Here is a 19,212-nt window from a genome sequence, read left to right on the forward strand (position 1 = left end):
CGGTACCTACCTGTAACTAGTACAGGTACCTACCTGTAACTAAGACCGGTACATACCTGTAACTAAGACCGGTACCTACCTGTAACTAATACCGGTACCTGCCTGTAACTAGTACCGGTACCTACCTGTAACTAGTACCGGTACCTACCTGTAACTTAGACCGGTACATACCTGTAACTAATACCGGTACCTACCTGTAACTAAGACCGGTACCTACCTGTAACTTAGACCGGTACCTACCTGTAACTAGTACCGGTACCTACCTGTAACTAGTACCGGTACCTACCTGTAACTAGTACCGGTACCTACCTGTAACGGAGACCGGTACATACCTGTAACTAAGACCGATACCTACCTGTAACTAATACCGGTACCTACCTGTAACTAGTACCGGTACCTACCTGTAACTAGTACCGGTACATACCTGTAACTAGTACCGGTACCTACCTGTAACTAAGACCGGTACCTACCTGTAAGTAAGACCGGTACCTACCTGTAACTAGTACCGGTACCTACCTGTAACTAGTACCGGTACCTACCTGTAACTAAGACCGATACCTACCTGTAACTAGTACCGGTACCTACCTGTAACTAAGACCGGTACCTACCTGTAACTAGTACCGGTACCTACCTGTAACTAAGACCGATACCTACCTGTAACTAGTACCGGTACCTACCTGTAACTAAGACCGGTACCTACCTGTAACTAGTACCGGTACCTACCTGTAACTAGTACCGGTACCTACCTGTAACTAAGACCGGTACCTATCTGTAACTAAGACCGGTACCTGCCTGTAACTAAGACCGGTACCTATCTGTAACTAAGACCGATACATACCTGTAACTAAGACTGGTACCTACCTGTAACTCAGACCGGTACCTTTCTGTAACTCAGACCGGTACCTACCTGTAACTAAGACTGGTACCTACCTGTAACTAAGACCGGTACCTATCTGTAACTAAGACCGGTACCTGCCTGTAACTAATACTGGTGCATACCTGTAACTTAGACCGGTACCTACCTGTAACTAAGACCGGTACCTACCTGTAATTAAGACTGGTGCATACCTGTAACTGAAACCGGTACCTACCTGTAACTAAGACTGGTACCTACCTGAAACTAACACCGGTACCTACCTGTAACTAAGACCGGTACCTACCTGTAACTAAGACTGGTACCTACCTGTAACTAAAACCGGTACCTACCTGTAACTAAGACCGGTACCTACCTGTAACTAAGACTGGTACCTACCTGTAACTAAGACCGGTACCTATCTGTAACTAAGACCGGTACCTGCCTGTAACTAATACTGGTGCATACCTGTAACTTAGACCGGTACCTACCTGTAACTAAGACCGGTACCTACCTGTAATTAAGACTGGTGCATACCTGTAACTGAAACCGGTACCTACCTGTAACTAAGACTGGTACCTACCTGAAACTAACACCGGTACCTACCTGTAACTAAGACCGGTACCTACCTGTAACTAAGACTGGTACCTACCTGTAACTAAGACCGGTACCTACCTGTAACTAAGACCGGTACCTACCTGTAACTAGTACCGGTACCTACCTGTAACTAGTACCGGTACCTATCTGTAACTAAGACTGGTACCTACCTGTAACTAAGACCGGTACCTATCTGTTACTAAGACCGGTACCTGCCTGTAACTAAGACCGGTACCTATCTGTAACTAAGACCGGTACATACCTGTAACTAAGACTGGTACCTACCTGTAACTCAGACCGGTACCTATCTGTAACTAAGACCGGTACCTACCTGTAACTAAGACCGGTACCTATCTGTAACTAAGACCGGTACCTGCCTGTAACTAAGACCGGTACCTACCTGTAACTAAGACCGGTACATACCTGTAACTAATACTGGTGCATACCTGTAACTTAGACCGGTACCTACCTGTAACTAAGACCGGTACATACCTGTAATTAAGACTGGTGCATACCTGTAACTGAAACCGGTACCTACCTGTAACTAAGACTGGTACCTACCTGAAACTAAAACCGGTACCTACCTGTAACTAAGACCGGTACCTACCTGTAACTAAGACTGGTACCTACCTGTAACTAAGACCGGTACCTACCTGTAACTAAGACCGGTACATACCTGTAACTAAGACTGGTACCTACCTGTAACTAAGACTGGTACCAACCTGTACCTAAGACCGATACCTACTTGTAACTAATACTGGTGCATACCTGTAACTTAGACCGGTACCTACCTGTAACTAAGACCGGTACCTACCTGTGACTAAGACCAGTACATACCTGTAACTAAGACCGGTACCTACCTGTAACTAAGACCGGTACCTACCTGTAACTAAGACCGGTACCTACATGTAACTAAGACTGGTACCTACCTGTAACTTAGACCGGTACCTACCTGTAACTAAGACTGGTACCTACCTGTAACTAAGACCGGTACCTACCTGTAGCTAAGACTGGTACCTACCTGTAACTTAGACCAGTACATACCTGTAACTAAGACCGGTACCTACCTGTAACTAAGACCGGTACCTACCTGTAGCTAAGACCGTTACCTACCTGTAACTAAGACTGGTGCATACCTGTAACTGAAACCGGTACCTACCTGTAACTAAAACCGGTACCTACCTGTAACTAAAACCGGTACTTACCTGTAACTAATACCGGTACCTACCTGTAACTGAAACCGGTACCTACCTGTAACTAAGACCGGTCAGGCCCCATTTCTATAAGTGCCGTGGTCAGGGGGTACGAGTCAGCTATTTGAAAAGGATTCTTTTGAAACTTCATTAATATTTAAAAAATATTTTGAGACTTGGTTCCAAAATGATAATTTCCATTGGACCTTAATAGAATCCAATTTGATTACGTCATATCAGAACCTCGGTTAGATAAAACGAGAGGAATAATGACGGAGGGTGTCGACACACAATCCCATCAAACATGAGGTAGGGGAGGCAACTCTTACACATATTTACTTTTGGCTCTATTGCATGAACTTATACAACTCCATTAATGACAAGGTTTAATTCTGCCACTAGATATTAAAGACTTGTTAAACATAATTAGATAAAATATAAGTATGGCATACCTATGTATTCCCTATCTGACCCCTAGTTTACCCTACCACCCTGACATATCACCTTTATTGTATTGTAGGAGCCTTCCTCATCCCCTCCCTGACCCCTAGTTTACCCCCCTACCACCCTGACATATCACCTTTATTGTATTGTAGGAGCCTTCCTCATTCCCTCCCTGACCCCTAGTTTACCCCCCTACCACCCTGACATATCACCTTTATTGTATTGTAGGAGCCTTCCTCATCCCCTATCTGACCCCTAGTTTACCCTACCACCCTGACATATCACCTTTATTGTATTGTAGGAGCCTTCCTCATCCCCTCCCTGACTCCTAGTTTACCCCCCTACCACCCTGACATATCACCTTTATTGTATTGTAGGAGCCTTCCTCATCCCCTATCTGACCCCTAGTTTACCCTACCACCCTGACATATCACCTTTATTGTATTGTAGGAGCCTTCCTCATCCCCTCCCTGACCCCTAGTTTACCCTACCACCCTGACATATCACCTTTATTGTATTGTAGGAGCCTTCCTCATCCCCTATCTGACCCCTAGTTTACCCTACCACCCTGACATATCACCTTTATTGTATTGTAGGAGCCTTCCTCATCCCCTCCCTGACCCCTAGTTTACCCTACCACCCTGACATATCACCTTTATTGTATTGTAGGAGCCTTCCTCATCCCCTATCTGACCCCTAGTTTACCCTACCACCCTGACATATCACCTTTATTGTATTGTAGGAGCCTTCCTCATCCCCTATCTGACCCCTAGTTTACCCCCCTACCACCCTGACATATCACCTTTATTGTATTGTAGGAGCCTTCCTCATCCCCTCCCTGACCCCTAGTTTACCCCCCTACCACCCTGACATATCACCTTTATTGTATTGTAGGAGCCTTCCTCATCCCCTATCTGACCCCTAGTTTACCCTACCACCCTGACATATCACCTTTATTGTATTGTAGGAGCCTTCCTCATCCCCTATCTGACCCCTAGTTTACCCCCCTACCACCCTGACATATCACCTTTATTGTATTGTAGGAGCCTTCCTCATCCCCTCCCTGACCCCTAGTTTACCCCCCTACCACCCTGACATATCACCTTTATTGTATTGTAGGAGCCTTCCTCATCCCCTATCTGACCCCTAGTTTACCCTACCACCCTGACATATCACCTTTATTGTATTGTAGGAGCCTTCCTCATTCCCTCCCTGACCCCTAGTTTACCCCCCTACCACCCTGACATATCACCTTTATTGTATTGTAGGAGCCTTCCTCATCCCCTCCCTGACCCCTAGTTTACCCCCCTACCACCCTGACATATCACCTTTATTGTATTGTAGGAGCCTTCCTCATCCCCTCCCTGACCCCTAGTTTACCCTACCACCCTGACATATCACCTTTATTGTATTGTAGGAGCCTTCCTCATCCCCTCCCTGACCCCTAGTTTACCCCCCTACCACCCTGACATATCACCTTTATTGTATTGTAGGAGCCTTCCTCATCCCCTCCCTGACCCCTAGTTTACCCCCCTACCACCCTGACATATCACCTTTATTGTATTGTAGGAGCCTTCCTCATCCCCTATCTGACCCCTAGTTTACCCTACCACCCTGACATATCACCTTTATTGTATTGTAGGAGCCTTCCTCATCCCCTATCTGACCCCTAGTTTACCCTACCACCCTGACATATCACCTTTATTGTATTGTAGGAGCCTTCCTCATCCCCTCCCTGACCCCTAGTTTACCCCCCTACCACCCTGACATATCACCTTTATTGTATTGTAGGAGCCTTCCTCATTCCCTCCCTGACCCCTAGTTTACCCTACCACCCTGACATATCACCTTTATTGTATTGTAGGAGCCTTCCTCATCCCCTCCCTGACCCCTAGTTTACCCTACCACCCTGACATATCACTTTTATTGTATTGTAGGAGCCTTCCTCATCCCCTCCCTGACCCCTAGTTTACCCCCCTACCCCCCTGACATATCACCTTTATTGTATTGTAGGAGCCTTCCTCATCCCCTATCTGACCCCTAGTTTACCCTACCACCCTGACATATCACCTTTATTGTATTGTAGGAGCCTTCCTCATCCCCTCCCTGACCCCTAGTTTACCCCCCTACCACCCTGACATATCACCTTTATTGTATTGTAGGAGCCTTCCTCATCCCCTCCCTGACCCCTAGTTTACCCTACCACCCTGACATATCACTTTTATTGTATTGTAGGAGCCTTCCTCATCCCCTCCCTGACCCCTAGTTTACCCCCCTACCACCCTGACATATCACCTTTATTGTATTGTAGGAGCCTTCCTCATCCCCTATCTGACCCCTAGTTTACCCTACCACCCTGACATATCACCTTTATTGTATTGTAGGAGCCTTCCTCATCCCCTCCCTGACCCCTAGTTTACCCCCCTACCACCCTGACATATCACCTTTATTGTATTGTAGGAGCCTTCCTCATCCCCTCCCTGACCCCTAGTTTACCCTACCACCCTGACATATCACCTTTATTGTATTGTAGGAGCCTTCCTCATTCCCTCCCTGACCCCTAGTTTACCCTACCACCCTGACATATCACCTTTATTGTATTGTAGGAGCCTTCCTCATCCCCTCCCTGACCCCTAGTTTACCCCCCTACCACCCTGACATATCACCTTTATTGTATTGTAGGAGCCTTCCTCATCCCCTCCCTGACCCCTAGTTTACCCTACCACCCTGACATATCACCTTTATTGTATTGTAGGAGCCTTCCTCATCCCCTCCCTGACCCCTAGTTTACCCCCCTACCACCCTGACATATCACCTTTATTGTATTGTAGGAGCCTTCCTCATTCCCTCCCTGACCCCTAGTTTACCCTACCACCCTGACATATCACCTTTATTGTATTGTAGGAGCCTTCCTCATCCCCTATCTGACCCCTAGTTTACCCTACCACCCTGACATATCACCTTTATTGTATTGTAGGAGCCTTCCTCATTCCCTCCCTGACCCCTAGTTTACCCCCCTACCACCCTGACATATCACCTTTATTGTATTGTAGGAGCCTTCCTCATCCCCTATCTGACCCCTAGTTTACCCTACCACCCTGACATATCACCTTTATTGTATTGTAGGAGCCTTCCTCATCCCCTCCCTGACCCCTAGTTTACCCCCCTACCACCCTGACATATCACCTTTATTGTATTGTAGGAGCCTTCCTCATCCCCTCCCTGACCCCTAGTTTACCCTACCACCCTGACATATCACCTTTATTGTATTGTAGGAGCCTTCCTCATCCCCTCCCTGACCCCTAGTTTACCCTACCACCCTGACATATCACCTTTATTGTATTGTAGGAGCCTTCCTCATCCCCTCCCTGACCCCTAGTTTACCCCCCTACCACCCTGACATATCACCTTTATTGTATTGTAGGAGCCTTCCTCATCCCCTATCTGACCCCTAGTTTACCCTACCACCCTGACATATCACCTTTATTGTATTGTAGGAGCCTTCCTCATTCCCTCCCTGACCCCTAGTTTACCCCCCTACCACCCTGACATATCACCTTTATTGTATTGTAGGAGCCTTCCTCATCCCCTCCCTGACCCCTAGTTTACCCTACCACCCTGACATATCACCTTTATTGTATTGTAGGAGCCTTCCTCATTCCCTCCCTGACCCCTAGTTTACCCTACCACCCTGACATATCACCTTTATTGTATTGTAGGAGCCTTCCTCATCCCCTATCTGACCCCTAGTTTACCCTACCACCCTGACATATCACCTTTATTGTATTGTAGGAGCCTTCCTCATCCCCTCCCCGACTCCTAGTTTATCCCTTACCTTGACATATCACTTTTATTCTGTTGTAGGAGCCTTCCTCATCCCCTACCTGATCTGTGTGGTAGTAGGTGGTATACCACTGTTCTACCTTGAGGTGGCCGTGGGACAGTTTATGGGAACCAGTGGACTTGGAGCGTGGAACATCTGTCCTCTCCTTCAGGGTACATTCTGTCAATTTTACATGTGTATGAATTTGTAGTCAACTTGAACGCTTAATGAGTCCCTTTTAAGTATAAAGTTAGAATCAGGAAACTGTGATTTTACAGTCATCTGACACGAAGGGTCAGAATGACCTATAGCCATCATGTTTCTCCAGTCGTAGTTCGTCGTGCGTAAGGTTTTGGTTGTTGTTGTTGTTTTTTGATCTGCCCAACTCCAACATGGCCGCCATTGTCGCCGTTTTAGAAAACACCTTAAACTTGATGCCGTTGAGCTGGAAATTTGTGAGGATGATAAGAAAGGAAAGTCGATAAAACAAGTGCCTTATTTCATCTTCTTCTCAAGTTCCACAGAAGGAATTCAACTCAAACTTGCCTGAAATGATCCAGAAATGGCCTTGACCAAATATTCGCCATTCTCCGGTTCCACAAGTGGGATTCAGCCCGAACTTGCTTGGAATGATCTTGAGATAGTTCTGATCGAGTATTGTTATTTTGCGGGTCGGTCAGAAATCCAAGATGGCCTCCATGGCCAATAATACCTCTATATCAACCGGCCTCTCGCTTAGAATGTTACTGTTTCTGTATTTTTATTTAATCACAGAATTTAATGTACTGAACACAGAAACAAACAGTGAAGATTTAATGTAGAATCTGAGAAATTCCCCGACCTGGTAATGGCCATGTTAGATGTACATGTATTTCCTAAACATTTTATCTACGACTGTTGACGGTCACGTGACACTCTCTCTATCCCCAGGTCTCGGTATATCAACGACGATCATTGTCTTCTTCCTCAACTGTTACTACAATGTGATTCTGTGCTGGGCGTTTTACTACATGTTCAGTTCCTTTACCTGGGAACTGCCCTGGGCGACCTGTGATAACTGGTGGAATACCGATCGCTGTTCCACATTTTCCAAGGAGGCTGGGGCGACAATCAACGCTACCATCAGTAACATCACCAGCAACACAACTGGACTGAAAAAACTGGACGCTGTCACGGAATTCTGGGAGTAAGTTTGATAGCTTGGTAGTATGTGTTGTTTGTAAGAGTACGTCTGATGGCTTGGTAGTATGTGTTGTTTGTAAGAGTACGTCTGATGACTTGGTGCTTATGTGTTGTTTGTAAGAGTACGTCTGATGGCTTGGTGTTTATGTGTTGTTTGTAAGAGTAAGTCTGATGACTTGGTGTTTATGTAATGTTTGTAAGACTAATTCTGATGGCTTGGTGTTTGTGTTGTTTGTAAGAGTACGTCTGATGGGTTGGTGTTTGTGTTGTTTGTAAGACTAATTCTGATGGTTTGGTGTTTGTGTTGTTTGTAAGAGTAAGTCTGATGGCTTGGTGTTGATGTGTTGTTTGTAAGAGTACGTCTGATGGCTTGGTGTTTATGTGTTGTTTGTAAGAGTAAGTCTGATGGCTTGGTGTTTATGTGTTGTTTGTAAGAGTAAGTCTGATGGCTTGGTGTTTATGTGTTGTTTGTAAGAGTAAGTCTGATGACTTGTTTATGTGTTGTTTGTAAGAGTAAGTCTGATGGTTTGGTGTTTATGTGTTGTTTGTAAGAGTAAGTCTGATGGCTTGGTGTTTATGTGTTGTTTGTAAGAGTAAGTCTGATGACTTGTTTATGTGTTGTTTGTAAGAGTAAGTCTGATGGTTGGTGTTTATGTGTTGTTTGTAAGAGTAAGTCTGATGGCTTGGTGTTTATGTGTTGTTTGTAAGAGTAAGTCTGATGACTTGTTTATGTGTTGTTTGTAAGAGTAAGTCTGATGACTTGTTTATGTGTTGTTTGTAAGAGTAAGTCTGATGGTTTGGTGTTTATGTGTTGTTTGTAAGAGTAAGTCTGATGGATTGGTGTTTATGTGTTTGTAAGAGTACGTCTGATGGCTTGGTGTTTATGTGTTGTTTGTAAGAGTACGTCTGATGGCTTGGTGTTTATGTGTTTGTAAGAGTAAGTCTGATGGCTTGGTGTTTATGTGTTGTTTGTAAGAGTACGTCTGATGGCTTGGTGTTTATGTGTTGTTTGTAAGAGTCAGTCGGATGGTTTGGTAGTATGTGTTGTTTGTAAGAGTAGGTCTGATGACTTGGTGTTTATGTGTTGTTTGTAAGAGTAAGTCTGATGGTTTGGTGTTTGATGTGTTGTTTGTAAGAGTAAGTCTGATGGTTGGTGTTTATGTGTTGTTTGTAAGAGTACGTCTGATGGTTTGATGTTGATGTGTTGTTTGTAAGAGTAAGTCTGATGGTTGGTGTTTATGTGTTGTTTGTAAGAGTAAGTCTGATGGCTTGTTGTTTATGTGTTGTTTGTAAGAGTACGTCTGATGGCTTGGTGTTTATGTGATGTTTGTAAGACTAATTCTGATGGTTTGGTGTTTGTGTTGTTTATAAGAGTAAGTCTGATGACTTGTTGTTTATGTGTTGTTTATAAGAGTAAGTCTGATGACTTGTTGTTTATGTGTTGTTTGTAAGAGTAAGTCTGATGATTTGTTTATGTGTTGTTTGTAAGAGTAAGTCTGATGACTTGGTGTTTATGTGTTTGTAAGAGTAAGTCTGATGGCTTGGTGTTTATGTGTTTGTAAGAGTCAGTCGGATGGTTTGGTGTTTGTGTTGTTTGTAAGAGTACGTCTGATGGTTGGTGTTGATGTGTTGTTTGTAAGAGTACGTCTGATGGCTTGGTGTTTATGTGTTGTTTGTAAGAGTAAGTCTGATGGCTTGGTGTTTATGTGTTGTTTGTAAGAGTAAGTCTGATGGCTTGGTGTTGATGTGTTGTTTGTAAGAGTAAGTCTGATGGTTTGATGTTGATGTGTTGTTTGTAAGAGTAAGTCTGATGACTTGGTGTTTATGTGTTGTTTGTAAGAGTAAGTCTGATAGTTGGTGTTTTTGTGTTGTTTGTAAGAGTACGTATGATGGCTTGGTGTTTATGTGTTTGTAAGAGTACGTCTGATGGCTTGGTGTTTATGTGTTGTTTGTAAGAGTAAGTCTGATGACTTGGTGTTTGTGTTGTTTGTAAGAGTACGTCTGATGGTTGGTGTTTGTGTTGTTTGTAAGAGTACGTCTGATGGTTGGTGTTGATGTGTTGTTTGTAAGAGTAAGTCTGATGACTTGGTGTTTGTGTTGTTTGTAAGAGTACGTCTGATGGTTGGTGTTTGTGTTGTTTGTAAGAGTACGTCTGATGGTTGGTGTTGATGTGTTGTTTGTAAGAGTACGTCTGATGGCTTGGTGTTTGTGTGTTGTTTGTAAGAGTACGTCTGATGGCTTGGTGTTTATGTGTTGTTTGTAAGAGTCAGTCGGATGGTTTGGTAGTATGTGTTGTTTGTAAGAGTAGGTCTGATGACTTGGTGTTTATGTGTTGTTTGTAAGAGTAAGTCTGATGGTTTGGTGTTTGATGTGTTGTTTGTAAGAGTAAGTCTGATGGTTTGATGTTGATGTGTTGTTTGTAAGAGTAAGTCTGATGGCTTGTTGTTTATGTGTTGTTTGTAAGAGTACGTCTGATGGCTTGGTGTTTATGTGATGTTTGTAAGACTAATTCTGATGGTTTGGTGTTTGTGTTGTTTATAAGAGTAAGTCTGATGACTTGTTGTTTATGTGTTGTTTGTAAGAGTACGTCTGATGGCTTGGTGTTTATGTGTTTGTAAGAGTAAGTCTGATGGCTTGGTGTTTATGTGTTGTTTGTAAGAGTACGTCTGATGGCTTGGTGTTTATGTGTTGTTTGTAAGAGTCAGTCGGATGGTTTGGTAGTATGTGTTGTTTGTAAGAGTAGGTCTGATGACTTGGTGTTTATGTGTTGTTTGTAAGAGTAAGTCTGATGGTTTGGTGTTTGATGTGTTGTTTGTAAGAGTAAGTCTGATGGTTGGTGTTTATGTGTTGTTTGTAAGAGTACGTCTGATGGTTTGATGTTGATGTGTTGTTTGTAAGAGTAAGTCTGATGGTTGGTGTTTATGTGTTGTTTGTAAGAGTAAGTCTGATGGCTTGTTGTTTATGTGTTGTTTGTAAGAGTACGTCTGATGGCTTGGTGTTTATGTGATGTTTGTAAGACTAATTCTGATGGTTTGGTGTTTGTGTTGTTTATAAGAGTAAGTCTGATGACTTGTTGTTTATGTGTTGTTTGTAAGAGTAAGTCTGATGACTTGTTGTTTATGTGTTGTTTGTAAGAGTAAGTCTGATGATTTGTTTATGTGTTGTTTGTAAGAGTAAGTCTGATGACTTGGTGTTTATGTGTTTGTAAGAGTAAGTCTGATGGCTTGGTGTTTATGTGTTTGTAAGAGTCAGTCGGATGGTTTGGTGTTTGTGTTGTTTGTAAGAGTACGTCTGATGGTTGGTGTTGGTGTGTTGTTTGTAAGAGTACGTCTGATGGCTTGGTGTTTATGTGTTGTTTGTAAGAGTAAGTCTGATGGCTTGGTGTTTATGTGTTGTTTGTAAGAGTAAGTCTGATGGCTTGGTGTTTATGTGTTGTTTGTAAGAGTAAGTCTGATGGTTTGATGTTGATGTGTTGTTTGTAAGAGTAAGTCTGATGACTTGGTGTTTATGTGTTGTTTGTAAGAGTAAGTCTGATAGTTGGTGTTTTTGTGTTGTTTGTAAGAGTACGTATGATGGCTTGGTGTTTATGTGTTTGTAAGAGTACGTCTGATGGCTTGGTGTTTATGTGTTGTTTGTAAGAGTTAGTCTGATGACTTGGTGTTTGTGTTGTTTGTAAGAGTACGTCTGATGGTTGGTGTTTGTGTTGTTTGTAAGAGTACGTCTGATGGTTGGTGTTGATGTGTTGTTTGTAAGAGTAAGTCTGATGACTTGGTGTTTGTGTTGTTTGTAAGAGTACGTCTGATGGTTGGTGTTTGTGTTGTTTGTAAGAGTACGTCTGATGGTTGGTGTTGATGTGTTGTTTGTAAGAGTACGTCTGATGGCTTGGTGTTTATGTGTTGTTTGTAAGAGTACGTCTGATGGCTTGGTGTTTATGTGTTGTTTGTAAGAGTCAGTCGGATGGTTTGGTAGTATGTGTTGTTTGTAAGAGTAGGTCTGATGACTTGGTGTTTATGTGTTGTTTGTAAGAGTAAGTCTGATGGTTTGGTGTTTGATGTGTTGTTTGTAAGAGTAAGTCTGATGGTTTGATGTTGATGTGTTGTTTGTAAGAGTAAGTCTGATGGCTTGTTGTTTATGTGTTGTTTGTAAGAGTACGTCTGATGGCTTGGTGTTTATGTGATGTTTGTAAGACTAATTCTGATGGTTTGGTGTTTGTGTTGTTTATAAGAGTAAGTCTGATGACTTGTTGTTTATGTGTTGTTTGTAAGAGTAAGTCTGATGGTTTGATGTTGATGTGTTGTTTGTAAGAGTAAGTCTGATGGCTTGTTGTTTATGTGTTGTTTGTAAGAGTACGTCTGATGGCTTGGTGTTTATGTGATGTTTGTAAGAGTAAGTCTGATGGTTGGTGTTGATGTGTTGTTTGTAAGAGTAAGTCTGATGGCTTGGTGTTTATGTGTTGTTTGTAAGAGTAATTCTGATGGCTTGGTGTTTATGTGTTGTTTGTAAGAGTAAGTCTGATGGCTTGGTGTTTATGTGTTGTTTGTAAGAGTAAGTTGTCACCAAGAGTAGTTTGATACTTGATAAATATTGCATGTCTTTTTTGAGGCATCAGAAGATTAAGGGACATTTTGTATCAGTGACATGGTACTCCTTATGACTTCTAGTAACTCCAGGATTAGTATATTATAGTAGTGAAGTGACGATGTTGAATATTATGTTACCCTAGAGATAGTCAGTTCCTGTCTCAGATAGACAAGTTAGTGTATTGGAATTTTGATAGTAGCACCAATGCTAATTAAGAATAGGAAATGTTTAATTGTTCTTTACATTGTAAATGCCTTTCAGACGGAAAGTGCTGAACATTTCTGATGGTATAGAACACATGGGACCAGTAAAGTGGGATCTGGCCCTCACACTTCTGTTTGCCTGGATCGTCGTGTATCTCTGTATTTGTAAAGGAATTAAATCTTCGGGAAAGGTACGGTCTGTTTAACCAACCATTGTCTGTATTATTGTATTACCACTGAAATTTGATAAGTGAACCACTAAGATCCATGATATAGTTCATGCTTGTCACTTATAGATCCATGATATAGTTCATGCTTGTCACTTATAGATCCATGATATAGTTCATGCTTGTCACTTATTGATCCATGATATAGTTCATGCTTGTCACTTATAGATCCATGATATAGTTCATGCTTGTCACTTATAGATCCATGATATAGTTCATGATAATCACTTATAGATCCATAATATAGTTCATGCTTGTCACTTATAGATCCATGATATAGTTCATGCTTGTCACTTAGATCCATGATATAGTTCATACTAATCACTTATAGGTCCATGATATAGTTCATGCTTGTCACTTATAGATCCATGATATAGTTCATGATAATCACTTATAGATCCATGATATAGTTCATGCTTGTCACTTATAGATCCATGATATAGTTCATGCTTGTCACTTATTGATCCATGATATAGTTCATGCTTGTCACTTATTGATCCATGATATAGTTCATGCTTGTCACTTATAGATCCATGATATAGTTCATGCTTGTCACTTATAGATCCATGATATAGTTCATGATAATCACTTATAGATCCATAATATAGTTCATGCTTGTCACTTATAGATCCATGATATAGTTCATGCTTGTCACTTAGATCCATGATATAGTTCATACTAATCACTTATAGGTCCATGATATAGTTCATGCTTGTCACTTATAGATCCATGATATAGTTCATGATAATCACTTATAGATCCATAATATAGTTCATGCTTGTCACTTATAGATCCATGATATAGTTCATGCTTGTCACTTAGATCCATGATATAGTTCATACTAATCACTTATAGGTCCATGATATAGTTCATGCTTGTCACTTATAGATCCATGATATAGTTCATGATAATCACTTATAGATCCATGATATAGTTCATACTTATCACTTATAGATCCATGATATAGTTCATGCTTGTCACTTATAGATCCATGATATAGTTCATGCTTGTCACTTATAGATCCATGATAAAGTTCATGCTAATCACTTATAGATCCATGATATAGTTCATGCTTGTCACTTATAGATCCATGATATAGTTCATACTCATCACTTATAGATCCATGATATAGTTCATACTTTTCACTTATAGATCCATGATATAGCTCATGATAATCACTTATAGATCCATGATATAGTTCATGCTTGTCACTTATAGATCCATGATATAGTTCATACTTGTCACTTAGATCCATGATATAGTTCATGCTTGTCACTTATAGATCCATGATATAGTTCATGCTAATCACTTATAGATCCATGATATAGTTCATACTTTTCACTTATAGATCCATGATATAGTTCATGCTTGTCACTTAGATCCATGATATAGTTCATACTTATCACTTATAGATCCATGATATAGTTCATGCTTGTCACTTATAGATCCATGATATAGTTCATGATAATCACTTATAGGTCCATGATATAGTTCATACTAATCACTTATTGATCCATGATATAGTTCATGCTTGTCACTTATAGATCCATGATATAGTTTATGATAATCACTTATAGATCCATGATATAGTTCATACTAATCACTTATTGATCCATGATATAGTTCATACTAATCACTTATAGATCCATGATATAGTTCATGCTTGTCACTTATAGATCCATGATATAGTTTATACTAATCACTTATAGATCCATGATATAGTTCATGCTTGTCACTTATAGATCCATGATATAGTTTATGATAATCACTTATAGATCCATGATATAGTTCATACTTATCACTTATAGATCCATGATATAGTTCATGCTTGTCACTTATAGATCCATGATATAGTTCATGCTTGTCACTTATAGATCCATGATATAGTTCATGCTAATCACTTATAGATCCATGATATAGTTCATACTAATCACTTATAGATCCATGATATAGTTCATGCTTGTCACTTATAGATCCATGATATAGTTCATACTCATCACTTATAGATCCATGATATAGTTCATACTTTTCACTTATAGATCCATGATATAGCTCATGATAATCACTTATAGATCCATGATATAGTTCATGCTTGTCACTTATAGATCCATGATATAGTTCATACTTGTCACTTAGATCCATGATATAGTTCATGCTTGTCACTTATAGATCCATGATATAGTTCATGCTAATCACTTATAGATCCATGATATAGTTCATACTTTTCACTTATAGATCCATGATATAGTTCATACTAATCACTTATAGATCCATGATATAGTTCATGCTAATCACTTATAGATCCATGATATAGTTCATACTTGTCACTTATAGATCCATGATATAGTTCATGCTTGTCACTTATAGATCCATGATATAGTTCATACTTATCACTTATAGATCCATGATATAGTTCATGCTAATCACTTATAGATCCATGATATAGTTCATGCTAATCACTTATAGATCCATGATATAGTTCATACTTGTCACTTATAGATCCATGATATAGTTCATGCTTGTCACTTATAGATCCATGATATAGTTCATGCTTGTCACTTATAGATCCATGATATAGTTCATACTAATCACTTATAGATCCATGATATAGTTCATGCTAATCACTTATAGATCCATGATTTAGTTCATGCTAATCGCTTATAGATCCATGATATAGTTCATACTTGTCACTTATAGATCCATGATATAGTTCATACTCATCACTTATAGATCCATGATATAGTTCATACTTTTCACTTATAGATCCATGATATAGTTCATGATAATCACTTATAGATCCATGATATAGTTCATGCTTGTCACTTATAGATCCATGATATAGTTCATACTTGTCACTTAGATCCATGATATAGTTCATGCTTGTCACTTATAGATCCATGATATAGTTCATGCTAATCACTTATAGATCCATGATATAGTTCATACTTTTCACTTATAGATCCATGATATAGTTCATGCTTGTCACTTAGATCCATGATATAGTTCATACTTATCACTTATAGATCCATGATATAGTTCATGCTTGTCACTTATAGATCCATGATATAGTTCATGATAATCACTTATAGGTCCATGATATAGTTCATACTAATCACTTATTGATCCATGATATAGTTCATGCTTGTCACTTATAGATCCATGATATAGTTTATGATAATCACTTATAGATCCATGATATAGTTCATACTAATCACTTATTGATCCATGATATAGTTCATACTAATCACTTATAGATCCATGATATAGTTCATGCTTGTCACTTATAGATCCATGATATAGTTTATACTAATCACTTATAGATCCATGATATAGTTCATGCTTGTCACTTATAGATCCATGATATAGTTTATGATAATCACTTATAGATCCATGATATAGTTCATACTTATCACTTATAGATCCATGATATAGTTCATGCTTGTCACTTATAGATCCATGATATAGTTCATGCTTGTCACTTATAGATCCATGATATAGTTCATGCTAATCACTTATAGATCCATGATATAGTTCATACTAATCACTTATAGATCCATGATATAGTTCATGCTTGTCACTTATAGATCCATGATATAGTTCATACTCATCACTTATAGATCCATGATATAGTTCATACTTTTCACTTATAGATCCATGATATAGCTCATGATAATCACTTATAGATCCATGATATAGTTCATGCTTGTCACTTATAGATCCATGATATAGTTCATACTTGTCACTTAGATCCATGATATAGTTCATGCTTGTCACTTATAGATCCATGATATAGTTCATGCTAATCACTTATAGATCCATGATATAGTTCATACTTTTCACTTATAGATCCATGATATAGTTCATACTAATCACTTATAGATCCATGATATAGTTCATGCTAATCCATGATATAGTTCATACTTGTCACTTATAGATCCATGATATAGTTCATGCTTGTCACTTATAGATCCATGATATAGTTCATACTTATCACTTATAGATCCATGATATAGTTCATGCTAATCACTTATAGATCCATGATATAGTTCATGCTAATCACTTATAGATCCATGATATAGTTCATACTTGTCACTTATAGATCCATGATATAGTTCATGCTTGTCACTTATAGATCCATGATATAGTTCATGCTTGTCACTTATAGATCCATGATATAGTTCATACTAATCACTTATAGATCCATGATATAGTTCATGCTAATCACTTATAGATCCATGATTTAGTTCATGCTAATCGCTTATAGATCCATGATATAGTTCATACTTGTCACTTATAGATCCATGATATAGCTCATGATAATCACTTATAGATCCATGATATAGTTCATACTTGTCACTTATAGATCCATGATATAGTTCATGCTAATCACTTATAGATCCATGATTTAGTTCATACTAATCACTTATAGATCCATGATATAGTTCATACTTGTCACTTATAGATCCATGATATAGTTCATACTAATCACTTATAGATCCATGATTTAGTTCATGCTAATCGCTTATAGGTCCATGATATAGTTCATACTAATCGCTAAGAGCCCTCCTCTTGTTCATGCTTATGGCCCAAGTCCATGATATAGTTCATACAAAGGGCTTAAGTCCATAAAATAGCTCATGCTATTCGCCTAATCCATGCTATAGTTCATGTTTTATAGAACAACAGACTGATAATTGTTTAGCATGAGCTAGACTGGAAGCACTCCCACGCGTCAATCTTTGTATATTCCATATTTTCTTTGCTCAATTCAGGTCATGTACGTCACTGCTACGTCACCTTACCTGTTTATGACGGCCCTGTTGATACGTAACTCGCTACTGGAGGGTGCTATAGATGGAGTCGAGTTCTACCTGAAACCCAACATCACAAAGTTATCCGAGATAGAGGTCAGATTTACTATTCAACATCAAAATTAACGCTGGTCAGATTGAGGTCAGATTTACTATTCAACATCAAAATTAACACTGGTTAGATCGAGGTCAGATTTACCATTCAACATCAAAATTAACACTGGTTAGATCGAGGTCAGATTTACCATTCAACATCAAAATTAACGCTGGTTAGATCGAGATCAGATTTACCATTCAACATCACAAAGTTATCCGAGATCGAGGTCAGATTTACCATTCAACATCACAAAGTTATCCGAGATCGAGGTCAGATTTACCATTCAACATCAAAATTAACGCTGGTTAGATCGAGGTTAGATTTACCATTCAACATCAAAATTACCGCTGGTAAGATCGAGGTCAGATTAACCATTCAACATCAAAATTAACGTTAGTTAGGTCGAGGTCAGATTTACCATTCAACGTCAAAATTAACACTGGTTAGATCGAGGTCAGATTTACCATTCAACATCAAAATTAACGTTAGTTAGGTCGAGGTCAGATTTACTATTCAACGTCAAAATTAACGCTGGTTAGATCGAGGTCAGATTTACCATTCATTGTCTATTATCCCAGAGTGGAATAAATAACTGATACACTGATATTTATGTATTAAAACAACAATAAATAATGTTCTGGTTTGTATTGTTGTCAGGTATGGGTGGATGCTGGGACACAGATTTTCTTCTCCAAATCCCCGCATGGTGTTACAGCGAGGCAGTTACTAAAGTTCACCAAAACTAAGGTAAGACCAAAGGGACCGAGACCAACGACAAGAGAACGGAAAAGACCAAAACGCAACAACTGAAGACAAAAACCAACAACGGAAGAAAAAGCAGACAACGAAGACCAAACGAGACAAGGGGGAAAAACCAAACGCAGACACGAAGACCAACAGCCAAGGAGACCAAACAGCAGACAAAGGAAACCAAAACCAACAACGGGGAAAGACCAAAAGACAAGGAAGACCAAACGCAGACAAACGGAAAACCAAACACTACAACAAAGACCAAAGAAAACGAAAACCCAAAAACAGGAAAGGAAAGACAAAAGCAGAAAGGAAACCAAACGCAACAAAAACAGGAAAAAGCGAAAGGAAAACCAAACGCAGACAAAGGAAGAAAACAAACGATAAAACAAACCAAAAGAACAAAAAACGAAACCAACCGAATACCAAAACTCAGACAACTTAAATACCA

General features: G+C 39.6%; 1 protein-coding gene across 1 annotated transcript in view; it reads left to right on the forward strand.

Moving 5' to 3' along the window:
• LOC117329904 (sodium- and chloride-dependent GABA transporter 2-like) overlaps positions 1–19,212 on the forward strand; it is a 70,608-nt gene that overhangs the window by 17,561 nt on the left and 33,835 nt on the right. The window contains exons 2-6 of the mRNA XM_033888124.1: positions 6,952–7,083; positions 7,841–8,096; positions 12,935–13,067; positions 17,876–18,010; positions 18,669–18,742. Of these exons, the coding sequence (XP_033744015.1) occupies positions 6,952–7,083; positions 7,841–8,096; positions 12,935–13,067; positions 17,876–18,010; positions 18,669–18,742 (730 nt within the window). The remainder of the gene's footprint in view (positions 1–6,951; positions 7,084–7,840; positions 8,097–12,934; positions 13,068–17,875; positions 18,011–18,668; positions 18,743–19,212) is intronic.

The sequence above is a fragment of the Pecten maximus genome, chromosome 6, assembly GCF_902652985.1.
Source record: "Pecten maximus chromosome 6, xPecMax1.1, whole genome shotgun sequence".
Lineage (NCBI taxonomy): Eukaryota > Metazoa > Mollusca > Bivalvia > Pectinida > Pectinidae > Pecten > Pecten maximus.